The following is an 18171-nucleotide window of genomic DNA, read 5'->3' as shown; positions in this document are numbered from 1 at the left end:
AAAATGAGTTTTGTTGAAATATGTAGGGATATATTCTTGCAAGGTAAATTGCCAAACATAAACATTTTTGCTAAAAGTGTCCATTTGTATTTATTTTGAAAGTGATTCATATTAAATCAAAATGCTTTTTTAAAATATAATCTTCAGAAAGATGAGAGGAATAATTTTTTAATCATCTTGATTCTACATGCACGAGGTTAACAAGATTTTTTTCTATCATACAAAACCCGATACTGACTTCCTTTTCTCTTTGCCAGAAAATATATTCCAGTAAACAACACGGCTAGCTTTCTGCACACTATGTTACACATTCCTGTATAATAAATTAGCTGTTCATATTATTTACATGAAAACAAAAGAGCAGTATAAACTCACATTTTTCATGATTGAGAACCATAGCTAAATCAAAAGTTGCCATGAACGTTCCTGTGGAAGCATTAGTGACTCGCTATGTGACAAGTTACTGCAGATACAGTGGTACAATTAATCAAAGTGCTCCGATATAATGGCGCTAAGTCGAAATATTTCAGTGGCACAGCTTCCACTTGCCTTTGAGCTGTGAATGAACACGTCAAAATTAAAATTCTGATGAGCAGCAGAGTTGAATAATAACATCACAGCAAGTAGCCTGCAGAGTGTTGACAAAAGAAGTCTCCAAGCTTTATGTGCACCTTTATCTCCGCTTTCAAACTGTGCTTTGAATTTTTTTTATTCACCGTATCACAAGCAAGACATAAACATTAGCTACACTCTGCGTGAGAAGAGCACTGGTTGCAAGTTTTCTGATAAAACCATTGAAGATGGGGGCTCTGATGGGTACTTTATCATTCCAGACAAAAGAAAAGAGTCGACGCAAAGGTAGGTAAAGTGATGAACTTGCATTTGTCATGTCATTGCTGCTGTTGCTAAAGTTTCAATGAACAGCATTAACTCTTGCTGCAAAATATAAGGCATAGCGGGTCCTCCTGTTTCTTAAAAAGGCAATTTTCTAAATAATATCATTTTATTTCAACTGAGAATCTTGACAATGTAAATTCTATTTTCCAAATACAGACTAAGGACTGGCAACTTTAGATAATTTTATAATGATTTTATTGAAAGTTGCAGTGTATAATAGGCTTTTCATATCAATTACCCTGTTGCACTCAAATTCTGCAGTTTTCTTGGTAAATTCATTTTTCAATGTTCCCTTTGTTACATAAAGCCATCCATGTGCGTGACTCACCTGATATGTTTGCATTAAATATATTGTATTCCAAGTAGAGGGATTGAGGTGGAAAAGCAAAGTTAGTAGAATTACAAGATCTATTAATGGACTTCGGTAAAGACGGTAAAATTTCTTTATCTTTGCCATTGTAATTCATGTGGTTATTTCAAAGCCACAAAATGGGAGGAATGTAACCAGAATTCTCATTGTACAATCATTTTGGTGAAAACCTCAAATGGTTGAGTGAATGTTGAGTTTGTTCAAATTGCTGACTATATTCTAAGATGAACTCTTCCTTAAATCAGAAGGAACTGCTGAAATAATAGTACTAATGTGGCAAACGGCACCTCTTTATATTTACTTGCAGAACACAGATATGACACCTGTGGAAATACACTGCAACTTCCATTTCTTTTTACATTCGGATATGCCAGAATAACACTTCAGTTGTCTGCATTCTGTTGATCGAGTTTAACCACTTTAGTCTCTTTGTGAAACATAGCAGGTCGTCCTTATAGCCCAAGGCTTTGAGTTGTCATTGATGCTAAATTAGTTTTAAATTCTTAATGTTTTCTTGAAGATATTATTGTTCAGGGAGACTGCAAATCAGGAAATACAACATTGGTTTTGGTAAAATTAAAAAGAATAAAAAAATAAAGGACAGATTTTTCCTTTTGAGATGGGAATCGGGAATTGGGCCATTTCCCGACTTCATGAACCCACATCCCGAGGGGCTGTGCCCGGCAACGAATTTCACCCTCAGAGTGCAGGAAAGGGTGATGGAGTGTGGGCTGGATTTGTGTCAGTGGCCTCCAAAGCAAGGCAGAGACAAGAACAAAAGTGTATGGCTCCTGAGGCAATCAGGTAGAAGGCTTTCCTACATCCTTTGGGATATCCATCCTTCACCCCCATGCCTTCCATGACTTTCCATATACCACATTCCCCTCCAAAGCCCCTCATAAGCATTAAACTCTTCACCGCATCCCCCATGTGCACTCAATCACCTCCAAAATAACCTTAACACTCATATTCACTCACCCAGTATCCACTACGCACAGCGCTCTTGAGCCCTAAAATAACACTGGGAAGTCTTTGAGATACCCATGAAACTCTCAACATAAACAAACACTCATTCAAGAATCACCTCAAATAACTTAATCCTCCTAGCTAGTCATAAGATTGTCAAGATAAATAAAGTCACAGTTCCTTTGACAGCCATGTCAACACTCCTGCTGTTGATTATATCAGTTGGGTTTGGAGCTCAGCTAAGCATTCACAATGGGATTCTATTGCACAGCTGTATAAATAATGCCTCCAGAGTTGAATATGTTCAAACTTTTGAAGTGAACTTGATACGACCATCAATTCACTGAGAGACACGTTGAGAAGTAAACCATGGTTTTAATCAGCTTACAACTAAGCCTGCCTGTGACCGGTACAACAATGAATGCGGCCCCGCAGGTCAGCTGCCTTTATACTTCCTGTAAGGGGTGGAGCCATGGGCGAGCCCGTACATGCCCCGACATATCCCCCTGTGGATGAAGCCGTACAATGGCCCATAGGTGGAGCCCACAAGGTTAAACACATAACATAACATGATACAGCAGTAACATGATATCACAGTGCACTGGTGAATTAACAGTAGTTTCATTCACCACAGAACTAAAGACTTCAGCCATTAGTTCAAGCTTAAAAGGATGGGGACAAGCATCTGAGCTGTCAATCAAAGAGATCAGCCATTTATCCAAGCAGAAAAGGAGAACAGTTGACCTATCAAAGACCTCAGCCATTTGTTTAAGCTTACAGACAGGAGTACAGATTTCAGAGCTGTCAAATCAATTAAAAGATTAAATCCAAGGGAACACCTAATGCGGAAGAGCACTTTATCCTTTTGATAATATACTCTAATGGATCTGAACACTCTTCCACTTTCACAATGCTGGTCTATACAATAGTTACTTACCTTTTAAGTCCCTATCATTAATCACTCTTGAGGGGACTGGCTCTCCCGAACTTAATAAATTACTACTGGATGGTGAATATAGTGATGGTCAGGAAATGGGCAGTGGGAGATGGGTCGGTATGGGAGTGGATGGAGACAGCCCCATGTAAGGACACAAGTTTGGGGGCACTGTCAACGGCGCCTCTGCCATTCTCGCTGGCCAGGTACTCCACAAGCCCGGTAGTTGTGGCGGCCCTGAGGGGGTGGGGACAGTGGCGACAGCAAGTGGGGCTGGAGGGGGCTTCGGTTTGGGCACCGATATATGGCAACCATCGGTTTGCTCCAGGGTGGGAAGGGGGCGGCAACTAGATGGGGGTTTTGGGCAGCGGGTGGGGATCGAGAGGTTTGGGGATCTGTTTATAGCCCCGGGCTTTCCATTCTTGGACGAATTGGAGGAGGAGTTTGAGCTGCCCAGTGGGAATAGGTTCCGTTACTTGCAGGTGAGGGATTTTGTGCGGAGGCAGCTATCAACCGTTCAACACCTGCCACCCCAGGGGCTACAGGTTAAGCTAGTGTCGAAAACAGGAGTGGGGGATGGGAAGGTAACGGAAATCTATAAGGAGCTGATGGACTGGGAGGGAGCCCCGATAGGGGAGGTGAAGTGGAAGTGGGAGGAAGAGTTGGGTAGGGAGCTGGAGGCTGCGTTGTGGGAGGATGACTTGAGGAGAATCAATATGGCCCCGTCGAGTGCCAGGCTTAGCCTTATACAATTTATGTGGTTTACAGGGCACATATGACTCTGGCCCAGCTAAGCAGGCTTTTTGAAGGAGTGGAGGATAAGTGTGGGCGGTGTGCGGGTGGGCCCATGAATCATGTCCATATGTTTTTTTTTAATTAATTGAGAGTAGCCAATTATTTTTCTGTTCCAATTAAGGGGCAATTTAGTGTGGCCAATCCACCTCACCAGCACATCTTTAGGTTGTGGGGGTGAAACCAACGCAAACACGGGGAGAATGTGCAAACTCCACACGGACAGTGGCCCAGGGCCGCGATTCGAACCCGGGTCCACAGCGCTGCAGTCCCAGTGCTAACCACTGCGCTACATGCCGCCCATGTCCATATGATTTGGGCATGTCCGAAGCTTGGGGGATTCTGGCAGGGGATTGTCGACGTCATGTCGGAGGTTCTGAAAGTAAGGCTGGTCCCGAGTCCAGTGGTGGAGATTTTTGGTATGTCAGAAGACCCGGGAGTTCGGGGGGGTGAGAGAGGCCGATGTCTTGGCCTTTGCCTCCCTGGTAGCCCAGAGACAGATCTTGCTGGCATGGAGGGACTCAGAACCCCCAAAATCAGGGGTGTGGGTTAGTGACATGGCTGGGTTTCTCAGGCTTGAGAAAATTAAGTTCGCCCTGAGGGGCCCGATGGTCGGGTATGTGGCAGCCGTTTATCGATTTCTTTGGAAAGGACTAAGCTATTAGAGGATGGGTTTAAAAAGGGGAGGTGGGGGGGGGTTGGGAAAGGTGGGTGGGGCTTGGTGGGGAATTGTTGTTGGGGTGTTGTTCATTTGAGTCATGTTGGCTGGGTTTTTGTTTTTCTTGGTGTGGTTGTTCATTATCTTAAAATTTATAATATAAATGCCTCAATAAAATATTTTTTGAAAAAAAATTAATCACTATACAGTAAGTGCTCACTATAAGTCACGCTGTTTAAAGTTGTTCTAATTTAACATTGTTTATTCTTCAGCAATTTTTTAATTTGCATTGACATTTTCAGTCTTACTAGTGGTAGCACAGTGGTTAGCACTGTTGCTTCACAGCGCCAGGGTCCCAGGTTTGATTCCCGGCTTGGGTCACTGTCTGTGTGGAGCCCGCACGTACTCCCCGTGTCTGCGTGGGTTTCCTCCAAGTGCTCCCCACAAGTCCCCAAAGACGTGCTGTTCGGCGAATTGGACATTCTGAATTCTCCCTCTGTGTACATGAACAGGCGCCGGAATGTGGTGGCTCGGAGCTTTTCACAGTAACTTCATTGCAGTGTTAATGTAAGCCTACTGTGACAATAACGATTATTATTATTACGTTCAATCTTGCCCTGACCCTCCACACTGCACTCTCGGCCAGCTGTCATCGTGTTCCGATATTAGAGCCATGAGCTGGGAGCAAGGCCTGAGATCCCAGGATCAGGGGTGGAGGGCCGAGACGGGAAGCTGCCAATTGGGTGATGAACTCCGAGTACCCGGGGGTAAGGGGAGAGGGAATGTCTCTTCCAACTTCCTCTACGGCCTTCCAGGTTCTTCAACAGTGGCCAGGCTTCTTCTGCAGCTCCTCCAAGTTCCTATACAGCCCCATGGGCTCCATCACTCCCTTCCTGGTTCCTTCCACAGCAAACCCTGTCAGGAAGGGGTCCAGGCTATAGGCAAAGAGTGGAAAAGGAGAGAGAGAGTGGGAAATAAGAACAAGAGAAACAGCTGTGTTTTAGTCATGCTAGGGGTGAGACACAAGCTATTCAGGGCTTGTTTGGGTGATTTCATGATATCTAATTTGAATTTATATCAGGTGCAATCTCACCAGAATTTGGCAGTGTCAGGCTCAGACTGAAAACTGGTGTGTAACTCTCCAGTTCTGCAGACCAGTTTTCTCTCCAAATATTGAGCCTTGTAGAGAGAAATAAATGAATGGGCGTGGTTTATGCAATCTCTCAGGTGGGGTGGGGCCTCATAGAACTGACAAGCACCATAAAAATTGGGGAGCAATCTTTAAAGGATGCCCCGATCAGTAACGCAGCCCAACAGTCCCCAGAGTGCATCATGGAGCTTTCGTGGGCTCTCCATCCACCCCCCTCCCCCCATCATTCATCACCGGCATTCCACCCCCCCTGCCAACACTCCGCAAATATATCTGGCACAACCCCTACCCTCACTGTCCGCTCTCCATGCCACCACAAAATCAATGCACACCTGACTCATGGGACTCCAAATAGCGCCTTTCCCTGGCATTGCCCAGGCACAGGAGTATGGCCCCCTATTGCTTCTCCCCAACCCTCCCCAGGGCAATATTTACCTCTGCACTCCTGGAGGGATCCCCTTGACTGCCTTACACCTGGCCAAACCTGTTGCTCACCTTGGCAACAGGAAGATATCGTGAGGGGGATGATGTGGCGGGGGCCCGTTAATAAGATATAAATTGATGCAAATATATTCAAATGAGGTTCACGCCTTTGTGCGTGTCAAACTCGTGCCATCGGCAGGGAAAAGCGATTTCACCAACGAGAATAATTCTTGGGGGATTTTCTGTCCGTGCCGCTGATCCAGCCAGCAGGTGTTTAGTTCATATAATTTGCATAGTTTTATTCAGTGATTTATTTTATTTTCCAAGTTATTCCAGCTAGAAATGAACAGTGCTGCACATGTCTGGTACAGTATTTCAAATTGTACTTTTTTTTTTCCGGGCACAAATATTCAAATTGAACAAACTCCAGCTTTAACATTGACTATGAGAACCCATGATTTATTAAAGTTGTTTCTCTTAAAGTCGCGACTCTCAAGAACACAACTACAACTTTAAGTGAGGGCTACCTGTTTTAAAAAGGTTTTTGACTTAGCACAGAGTATGGGACATGTGAAGTTGTCAACACCTTTTGAATTTACCTGTCAAAAGATTCTTGACTCCAGTTTAGGCTACCCCATGATTCATGACATCTCTGAGCTGTTATCAGCCACTTGCCTACCAAAAATGTCTTACTCCATGAAGTGGAGATGCCGGCGTTGGACTGGGGTGAACACAGTAAGAAATCTTACAACACCCGTTTAAAGTCCAACAGGTTTGTTTCAAATCGCTAGCTTTGGGACCACTGCTCCTTCACCTGAGGAAGGAGCAGTGCTCCAAAAGCTAGTGACTTGAAACAAACCTGTTGGACTTTAAACGGTGTTGTAAGACTTCTTACTGCTAATCCATGAAAATAGAGGATGGGGCTAAAATGTTAACCCCCACAATGAAGCTGTCCAGGACGGGTGTGCAGTGTGTGGATCTGTGACTCATCCCCTTTCCCTGCTCTTCAAAGCAGTTCGTAACTGGAATGGGGGCAGGATTTCCAAATGTGGGATCCACACCATTCCATTTCCATCCATCTAACATGAGTTTTCCCCCCACGTGGTGTAGGTTAAATCGGGCCCAAGAGTCAAAAGATTAAATATTTTGTGCTTTTCTTTTGTATTTATTGCCTCTTATTATTCTGTTATTAATGATGTGCAAATTGTTTACTGAATGGTCATTTGTAAAACCAATAGACATATGTCATGCATTGTCCAGGCCTACACATGAAACATGGCCACATAGTTGAGAGAGCCTTGAGCGTAAATGGAACCATATCCCAATGTGACTCATGAACTTCATGACAGGGGGGAAAAAAAAACCATAAGGATAAGTTACATTAGCATGTAACTTAGTGCTTTTCAGTTTTTCTGCCAGTGTAACCCATTTAATGCCTCAGAGTTTTTGTTAAACTATAGTCATTAAGACCCATTTGTAGGGCAGCACGGTGGCGCAGTGGTTAGCACTGGGACTATGGTACTGAGGACCTATGTTCGAATCCTGGCCCTGGGTCACTGTCCGTGTGGAGTTTGCACATTCCCCCCATGTCTGCGTGGGTTTCACCCCCACAATCCACAGATTTGCTGGTTAGGTGGATTGGCCACGCTAAATTGTCCCTTAATTGGAAAAAAAAATTGGTACTCTAAATTAAGAAAAAGACCCATTTGCATTTATTTGCACGTCCCCATCGGCGTGCATCATGGACTTTGGTCTTGCCGCTGGCGGGGGGAGGGGGGCGGTGGAAGAGTCGGAGCATGGAGCATCGCGTTGAGGTGCCGATCCCGATTGACCCCGAACGCCTGATTCTCCGTCCTATCAGAATTCTGCCCGGTGTGTTGCTATGTTGAATATAAAAAAATTAGGGGATGATTTTCCTAATTTTCATTTGATTTATTTGATCCCGCTTTATTTTAACAGCAACCAGTGGGGTCAGCAAGGACTAGTTTCACTCAAAATAAATTTGTCAATGAGATAACAACAAACAATAAATTTTGTAATTATGATTTATTTGTAATAGTATTCATTGATATTGAACTGCAAAAATGGTTAATTTTAAGAATAGTGCTGAGTTAGGATTATTAATAGGAATCTGCCATATTGGGGCTGACAGCAGGTGTCAATTGAGGTAGGTCAGGTAGGGTGAAGATTGTATTTATGAGGAGGATAAGTACTGACTGTACTGATCCAACGACATTTTTTATACAACTTACTCCTGTTGTGATGGCTGTTTGAGAAATCAATTTTCATTTACACACACGTCCTTTACTAAGTGCTGAACATACCTGCGTGCTGGGAAATTACTCTCTGGTCTGTCTCCATTTAGTTTTTGTCTTGTCACAGTTTATTTATTTTTTTCACCATAATCTTATGCCCCAAGAAATCTCCGAGCCCTTGATTTGGAAAGGAATGTATGCAAATGAACAATTTTGATAATATGTATAAAAATAATTTGAGTTCACTTTTTATTATTCCATATGCATTTCAATCACACTAAAATCAACAGGAATGTCCTGCGCAATATTAGGTTTACCTCAAAGCCCAGATCGCCATTAGACAGAGACTTCAATAGATACTTCAAGCAGAGAAAAATAATTTCCCTTGAGAGAGGAAAGAACATCAGTGGACCAACCCACACAGAAACTGCTTGCTTTCTTAACATCTTTCCTGAAACAGTAACTACATGCCCACTGGGGATATCACAGAGAATCCTAAATGTAAAAAAAAAGGTTGACACAGGTGTATAACAAGAAACATGATTTACTGTAGAACTTGGACAAGGTTTTATGGTGTTACAGATTTATACCGCAATTTAGACCTCTTGGGCAAAATGTTATCCTTGCTACTTTCCAGTGAGATGAGTAGAAATTGGTTTTCAAAATCCTTCATTCAACCTCTCAATACCTTTGATCCTGCTTTGTCCTGAAAATAAATTCTGTCCTTTTCAAAGTAAGATGAAAATCCCTGAAGCGACTAAAATCTAGCTTAACCAGGCCTCCTACATTTTCCTGGGTCCCAACAATTTATATGACAGATAACTTTGTTATGTTTTGGTTCCTATATCTGGAGCAAATTTTTAACATCTGTTTTTAGTGGATTACCTGTGACATTGCTCATTGTAAATCAAAGATTATGATATACGAGATATCATTTTGCTGATAAGGGGATGTGTGTTTGAACAGCCCGTTTATTTGGGGCAACTCAATGCAAATACTGCAACATGCACACCCTGGAATCAATTATAGGTTAATTGTAGCTGAGGGCAGGTCAATTAGAGATTAATTGTTATCATGGGCATATCAATTAGAGATCAATTGCGGTTACTACAGGCAGGCGAATTAGAGATGAATTATTGCTATCGAGGGTATGTCAGCATCTGTTTCCAAATACCTTTCCTGGGATAAGGCTAGGTGTTAAAGGTCAGAAGGTGCCAGGAGAAATTTTAACTTGTTTATTTTTGAGTATGTTTGATCCCACCAATTTTTAAATGTGAGAACAAACTTTACAGCATAGATTTTCACCAAGTGGAGATGACCCATGAAGCCTTTAAAAATGATGAGCTCGTCCCAATTCTGGGATTCCCGACTCCATTCCTGGCTGACTGATTTTTGGGAATGCCGTTTCACGTTACGGGCTGGTTGCTGCCAAAAGCCTGCATATGTAGGGATGGATTTTGAGCCCATGCTGGGGCTTGAACGGGAGACAGGTGGGTGTGAAATTTCATGATGCGAGCCTGCCTGTCAGCTCCCTGCCATCAAAACTTGACTTGGCTTAAAGGTTCCATGCTCCCTTTAAAACAGGCTACTTAGTGATCTAAAATAATTCAACTGAGTCGCCATTCTCCCAAAAGGGAACAAAGTTCCCTAGCTAGTGCCAGGGCTTGCACTGCCAGCATACCCAGGTGGCACCAGCAGTGCCAGGGCACCATCCTTCCCAAAGGGCATACAGCTGGGGACCTCCAATCCCCTGGGAGACCTCCACAAGTGTCATTCAATATGGTCCCCATTTGTGGGAGCCAGTACTGAATGGCACTCACCCAAGATTTCCAAGGCAAAGAGGATGAATCCCAAAGCCTTGGGAACCTTGGTGATCTTCACATTAGAGTGAGGCTTACTGTCTTGCAGATTTGCCAAAAAGTGATCACGCCCATTGTGGGCGAGATTTCATCGCAACCTCTCATGAGATCATAGTGGATCTTGACGAGCCGGATAGATCCCGGGAGCAGGGTTTCTCAGCTTTCACAGGCCTCGCTGCGCCACGGTGAGCTGCTTTCAGATGCATCATGGCCGTTGAATCGTGCCCTTGTTCATTTTGGACTGCGCAATCCTCAGGGTTACACATGTCCGACTATTTGAAAAAAACAATCTGGATCTCCTGAAAATATGAGAACTTAGGGCACCTGGACCTAACCCTTACACCCAGCATTCAAACAACACTAACAGATTGGAGGACAATTTTAACTTGCCTGCACATAGTTCCTGTACATTTGCTCAGTTGTTTGTTTGCACAATGAAGAACACTGAGGTTGGAAGTCATAGGTGAAAGGAACACATAAGAGAGCTGGGAAACACTGGACTCTGTTGCTAAGCAATTCTTCACCCTTGTACTTGGTATGTTAATTAATCAGTGAGGCGTGGGTGGCAAATCCAAAGTAAAAAAAAATTCAATAGTTTTTAACGATTACTTTAGAAATCTGGGATAAGGTGCAAGTAACTTTATATCTTAATTCTTCCACAATAGTTCTGTTCTCGTTTTTATTTTTATTGTACAATATATATTTTCTTGTCTTGCCTGCAAAGTTTTTCAATATATGCGGAAGATACACATGTGTTTAACGATGCATCTGTTCTCTCTTCCAAAATTATTTTCTTCAGTTATCTACATGATTATACTTTTTTAAATTCCTTATTGCACACAGTGGATAGGTCGCATGAAGCTGTTGTTGATGTTTGTTTCAGCATCCATTCAAACATTGATGGGAAAATGTCTTTTTTCCAAAGAATGACCAGCTTAGAAATATAATTTAGCAGTTACATTGTATAAAAATTTTGAATTAAATGAAGGGGCTGGAAAACTGGTAGCTAAAAGTGGTATGATCTGATGATTTTTTTCCGGGTTGCAGTTTTGTGATTGTTAATATTTTCCTACTTATCTATATTTATATTAATACAAGTAGGGTTAATGATTATTTATGCAGATGAGATAAATGTGACACACATGATTTCATATGCTACAAATGACCTATTGCATAATTATAGCCTTGATATGGGGGCAAGTCTGGAATTTCACACCACCTGCCGCATGCCATTTGGTAAATTTGGGGAAGAAGCTTTGCCCCTGCCCACTGTGGGAGTAATGGCAGGGGAAAGGGGAAACATCGTGTGAGCGCATAGTGAGGTTTATTTCGGCGTGAAAAAGGGCCTCAATCGTCAACTCCAAACGTCAATGGCGGTGCGTGTTTCTTATTAAGGCAACTCACTGGAATCACGCCTCCGCACTGGACCAAAAGACCTCGCCAGTGTCCAATTAGATTAGCATCATTCATAATCAGATGTAAGGGGTGAGTACACCTGGAAAACTGTACTTCACACGTGACTTTGAGGTATATTCACCTACCTTACATCATGCATCACTTGCAACCCCTCGGTCTCCGTGGCAGAGGGCTTAGGCAGGGGAGTGGACAGGGCAGAGGCAAGGAAAGGGACTGGAGTGCACAGACCTGACTGGGGACAGGGAGGAGAATACTGGGGAAAGGTGCACTCAGACACATGATGGAGTGCTAGGTAGAGGTGGGGAGGGGGTGGGGGAGGTGATGTTGGCAATGTCCTTGGGGCATGAATAGGAAGTGAGGCTAGGGCTGAAGTCCAGAAGTGAGTTGGAGCCAGGATGGGCAGAGACCCGGGGCCTGAATAGGAAGTGAGGCTAGGCTGAAGCCCAGAAGTGAGTTGGGGCCAGGATGGGCAAAGACCCCAAGTAAAGAAGCCCTTTGGTTAAGATTGCTGAAATTGTAAAGCCTGTCCTTGTACCAGTCCATAGAGGGAGAGGGCTTGTCAGCCCATTGTCAGTGGTGCCCAGCAAGATGTGCAGGGCCTGGACAACCCCTCATGCACATCGGTCCTGGGGTTTCTGGCATACGACTGAGTTGCACTTAGACAAACAGTCAGAGCAGGCCTCTGCATGTTATAGATTGAGAACAGGTAATATTAATAATAATCTTTATTGTCACAGGTAGGCCTACATTTACACTGCAATGAAGTTACTGTGAAAAGCCCCTGTTAAAAAGCACTGTGAAAAGGTGGTGTAGGAGCAGGCACCCAATGGTCTCATGGGGGGAGTCTTTATATATCACTATGTAATAGGCCTCAAGTTGGGGAGGGGTAATGCCCATATAGGGCATAGGCACACCCACCTCAAACGATTCAGGCAGTAAGACAGGGATATCCACCACAATGACAATAGGATCAAAGTTTACAGGGGGAGGACTGAGAGCGGTTGGATGGAGGAAAACCTGAACACTTTGCTCCTCCAGGAAGGGAGGGATTTCCACAATCACAGGGTCAAAGCTGGTCTTGTGGTAAAATCTCAGCACCACCATCTTGCAACCTTTACCTATGGTGCAATAGAAAATGAAATTATGAAAACACTTTGGTGGGGAGGGCTCTCATCACTGGACTGGTGGACCAACCTAAGGGGCAACCAACTGATATCTGTATTCCTAAATGAGGAGGAATGCACAGCTGAGACATGTTAGGAACATTTTAATAAAAATACATGTAATCAGGAACCTTAATTCATAAAGCGCATAATACATGTAATCAGGAACCTTAATTCATAAAGCGCATTCATGCAGGATTAATTTTGATTTGTACCACTAATCGATCTTGCAATAAACCCTTGTTGCAAGTGTCAGGAATACCCGGTGCAACAACCATTTTGAAGCCCAGAATCGTTGTCCTTTGTTTTACTGGTAGAAATCACACCTTCTACTTTTGTGAATACATTATTATTTGTACTTTTGGGGCCTAAAGGACATCAAATATGTATTTGTATGAAAAAATATCCAAAACCAAGTGCGCTACTGGACAACTGCAGAAGGCCATTGAAAACTGCAACTCCAACCTTGCGGCTGGCAGGTTCAGAGACCCCAGCCTAAAATAATCTCATTCTCTCTCTCTGAACATTTTCCCTCATGCATATTCTGTAGAGTGCAGTGGATGAGGTTTCCAGTGCCTGGGATAAAAGCAATAACTCCAAGCATCTGTCCAGTGCAACCTCATTGCATTAGGTCTTGGAATATGGAGGGCGGGGGAAGGTGTATACTGTGCTCCTGAAAACTGTCATCGTGCTCCCAAGGAATTTTGTGGCAATGAGGAGCCTTGACTGAAACAAACACCTTGAACCCACAATCACTCATGAGTTACCAACAGGAGCAGGAACTTTGGAAGATAATGCTCACTTATATTTTTCTTCAATGTTCCATTAGAGAGGAGAATGTGAAGAAGATGAATGGTGCATTTAAAGTAGTCTTCATCATCGCATGCAGGCAGGAGGAAAGGTGGAGGAGAGTATCACATTGATGCCAGGCTCACCAAATGGAGGTGCATCACCCTGATGAGCAAGTGACAATAAGTCCCCCTCCGGACCCAGAGGATAAAGCTCACAGATCCGCAGAATATATCAAGGATATATAGTAACACATGCCATTCCTCCAGATGAGTAAAAATTAGTGCCGTTGAGCACTCTACATGTCCAGGAATCTGATGGGTTCCATCTGCCAAATTCTCCAGATCTGCGGCCTGGGGGATGGAGGGACATTGATTGCCAATGGCTCTGAAAGTCACCACAGCTCTTAACCTCTAGCAAATAGCTCTTTCCAGTGCTCCACTGGGACCTCTTGGGCATCTCTCAAGCTTCCACTTGTAAGTGCATTCAGGAAGTGATGGAAGCCTTATTTACCAAGGCCTACAATTATGTACACTCTGTTGGAGATCAAGCTAGCTAGGCAGCTGGGATTTGTTGCTGTTTCAAGATTTCTATAGGTACAGAGTGCCATGTGGTTAAAGGAGCTCCCTGTCCAGAGCTAATGCAATACATTAGCAGGAAAATGTTCCACTCAATCAATGCCATTTAGGACAGAGATGAGGAGAAATCTCTTCACCGAGAGAATGGTGAACCTGTGGAATTTGTTACCACAGGAAGTAATTGAGTCCCAAACATTGTATGGTTTCAAGAAGCAGTTGTATATAGCACTTAGGGTGAAGGGGATCAAAGGATATGGGGGAAAGCGGGATTATAATAATAAGAATATAATAATCGCTTATTGTCACAAGTAGGCTTCAATGAAGTTACTGTGAAAAGCCCCAGTCGCCACATTCCGGCGCCTGTTCGGGGAGGCTGTTACGGGATTAGGCTATTGAGTTGGATGTTCAGCCTTGATCATAATGAATGGCGGAGCATGCTTGAAGGGCCAAATGGCCGCCTCCTGCTCCTATTTGTTCTCTGTTTCTATGGTCTGCGACCATCAATAACACATCATGCAGGTATGCACAAGATACCCGGAATGCTGCCACAACTTCTACATCTTGATTGACCGCAGATTCCAGTCATCTTCAAGGGTCAACATCATATCCAGGGTTGGCGCCTCAGGGAAGTTGCTACCCACAATGGACATGGCTGATGACAACTGAGGAAAGGTACAAAGATGCTTGTGCCGAAACACCAATATTGGCAGAGTAAACCATTTACACATTGAAGGTGTGATTTTGATGTCTCGACTTATCTGACGATGCACTCCAGGGATCTGGAGTAAATTCTATGAAACATCTTTGTAAATCTCCACCTATCGCTGGTCCTTTATCCAGCCCACTGCTCTGCTTTAAAGGTTGTCACTTTTTTCTTTAAAAGATAATAATCTCTGCCTCGAAACTGCAGCCAAGCCAGTGATATTGAATGACCTGATCTGTGTTCGCGATCAGCCTCATTTGAATGGTACTGGTAAGTTGGAGGTGGCCAATGGAGCCAGTGATTAGCACGGCTGCCTCACAGTGACAGAGACCTGGGTTTAATTCCGACCTTGGGTGACTGTCTGTGTGGAGTTTGCACTTTCTCCCCGTGTCTGTGTGGCTTTACTACGGGTTTTCCGGTTTCGTCCCACAGTCCAAAGATGTGCAGGTTAGGTGGATTGGCCAAGCTAAATTGCCCCTTAATGTCCAAAGATGGGTAGGTTAGCTGGGTTTGTGGGGTTGGATAGGCCGGGGGAGTAAGCCTAGGGAGAATGCTCTTTCGAGGATTGGTGTTGCCTTAATGGGTTGAATGGCCTCTTTTTGCACTGTAGGTATTCTATAAATTCTATGACTTCTCACTGTTATGGAAGGGTAGCGGAGAGATTTATCATCCTACTGAGCAGGCCCGTAGCTCCGGTCGGGTTGGCAGGTTAGCTGATCTTGGAGCGTAGTGAGCATGCATTGGGAGCAGCACGTCATGTCTATGCGGAACCAGGAGGAAAATGGGGAAACTAAGCTGTATGCTTTCAATAACTTTAATGCCCTTTTTATAGCGAGGCGCCCAAAACTGTTCACGATACCTGGACCTTTCCGTACACAGATTTATCTTCATTTCCTTTGATCTTATACTCTTTAGTCTACTTACATAAACCCAAAGTATTACCCAAAGTATATAGCTTTATCTTTTATCCACCGGCATTGGAAGTTTTCGACCTGCACAATGCTTTTCCATTGAGTTCAAACTCCAATTCTTTGCATTTTGTCTCATTATTACTTTACACATTTGGATTTTCGATCGGGGATGTTGTTTGTGTATCGAATATACCCAACCTTCTGACTCAGGTGGGAATGGTCCTACAAAGCCAACTTCTTGCTCTTGTAAGAAGGGAATTTAATCAATGCTTAAAAAGTATTTTATGGATTTTACAAATTATTTTGATAATTGCCAAATAAGATGCTTGCACCATAATTTCTGTAAGAGAAGCCTAGAAATTGGATCATGCTCGAATCAGCTAGGGCATGAACTGGGTCTGGTGATTCTCAATGTCCATAAAAATGCCACTTGCAAAATGGTCTGCAGAATTTATTAAGGTAGGCTGAGCTATTGCTTCAGAGGTTGCTACTGGTCGCAAAGAGATGGAAGCAAGACTGGCTGGCTAGATGCAGACAAGGGGCCTAAGATGTGTTTGGGAATGGATCAATCAAGAAGGGAACAAGCATGTGCCAGAATCAGCTCAGTTTTAATATAGAGCCGGAGGACCTGTCCTGGTATTACAAAGCGCATTTTTTAAAACTTACAAAGAACAAAGAAAATTACAGCACAGGAACAGGCCCTCCAAGCCTTCCCTGACCATGCTGCCCATCTGAACTAAAAACCCCTACCCTTCCGGAGACCATATCCCTCTATTCCCATCCTATTCATGTATTTGTCAAGACCCTTAAGCGTCACCATCGTACCTGCTTCCACCACCTCCCCCTGCAGTGACTTCCAGGCTCCCACCACGCTCTGTGTAAAAACTTGCCTCGTACATCTCATTTAAACTTTGTCCCTTGCACCTTAAACCTATGCCTTCTAGCAATTGACGCTTGCACCCTGGGAAAAAGCTTCTGACTATCCACTCTGTCTATGCCCCCCATAATTTTGTAGACCTCTATCAGGTCACCCCTCAATGTCCGTCATTCCAGTGAGGACAAACAAAGTTTCTCCAACCCCTCCTCATACCAAATGCACTCCATACCAGACAACGTCCTGGTAAATCTTTTCTGCACACTCTCCAAAGCCTCCACATCCTTCTGGTGGTGTCGCGACCATAATTGAACACTATATTCCAAGTGCGGCCTAACTAAGTGATGCACGATCAATTGAACAAAGACTAGAGTTGGATACAACTGAGGCTTTATTGCTCTCAGATGTGTGGCCTCCCACAGCAGCTGGAAAAATGGCTGCTGAATGGAGGACACGCATATTTATACTCCGCCTATTGGGCGGAGCCTGCAGGCAGGGACTACCGGCGAACCTGTAGTACAGGTCCTACCTTACATCACCTAATAAAGGTGTAACAGTGGTTTACCACATTCACCCCCTGTTAAAATTGAGTCCGGAGGGGGTGGTGGAGACTATATACAGCAATGAATCTATATTTACAGTATTTGAGCAGAAACAAAATGTCTTTTGAAGTCCGGCGGACCAGTTAGAGGTTTGACCGGTCCGGTGCCTTGGTGTTCCGCTGGGAGCGACGGAGTGGTGGCGGCGATGTCGAGGCTGGCCCGATGTTCGGTGACTCCGGGAGCGTGCCGAAATCCTCTTCATCCTCGGGCGTGGGCAGGGGAAGGACGGATGGTCCTGGTGGGGTTAATGCTGGGAGCGCCTGGGGAGGTGAGGGTGGTGCCGGGCCAGAGGGGTGTGTGTGTGTGGAACCTGCTGGTGCCAGGTCCCTGAGGGAGACAGTATCTTGGCGGCCATCGGGGTACGCCACGTAGGCAAACTGGGGGTTTGCATGGAGCAATTGCACCCTCTCCACCAACAGGTCCGCCTTGTGGAGTCGGACATGCCTACGGAGCAGGACTGGTCCTGGAGCTGCGAACCAAGTTGGGAGCGATACCCCGGATGTGGACTTCCTGGGGAAGGCAAAAAGATGTTCATGGGGTGTGTTGTTAGTGGCGGTGCACAGCAGTGACCGAATGGAGTGGAATGCATCAGGGAGGATCTCCTGCCAGCGAGAGGCTGGGAGGTTCCTGGACCGTAGGGCCAGTTGAACGGCCCTCCATACCGTCCCGTTCTCCCTCTCTGCCTGCCCATTTCCCGGGGGTTATAGCTGATCGTCCTGCTGGAGAAGATACCCCTGCTGAGCAGGAACTGATGCAGCCCATCGCTCATGAATGAGGATCCCCTGTCACTGTGGATGTAGGTGGGGAAACCGAACAGAGCGAAGATAGTGT

The 18171-nt window shown here is 44.5% G+C and overlaps 1 protein-coding gene across 1 annotated transcript in view; it reads left to right on the top strand.

Moving 5' to 3' along the window:
- Nucleotides 1-282: 282 nt before the first annotated feature.
- The window catches only part of kcnip4a (potassium voltage-gated channel interacting protein 4a), a 969743-nt gene continuing 951854 nt past the window's right edge, over nt 283-18171 (top strand). The window contains exon 1 of the mRNA XM_072496485.1: nt 283-858. Within this exon, the coding sequence (XP_072352586.1) occupies nt 801-858 (58 nt within the window). The 5' untranslated portion in view covers nt 283-800. The remainder of the gene's footprint in view (nt 859-18171) is intronic.

The sequence above is a fragment of the Scyliorhinus torazame genome, chromosome 3 (genome assembly GCF_047496885.1).
Source record: "Scyliorhinus torazame isolate Kashiwa2021f chromosome 3, sScyTor2.1, whole genome shotgun sequence".
Taxonomy (NCBI): Eukaryota; Metazoa; Chordata; class Chondrichthyes; order Carcharhiniformes; family Scyliorhinidae; genus Scyliorhinus; species Scyliorhinus torazame.
Note: the sequence above shows the minus strand (reverse complement) of the source record. Positions and strands in the feature narration are given on the sequence as shown.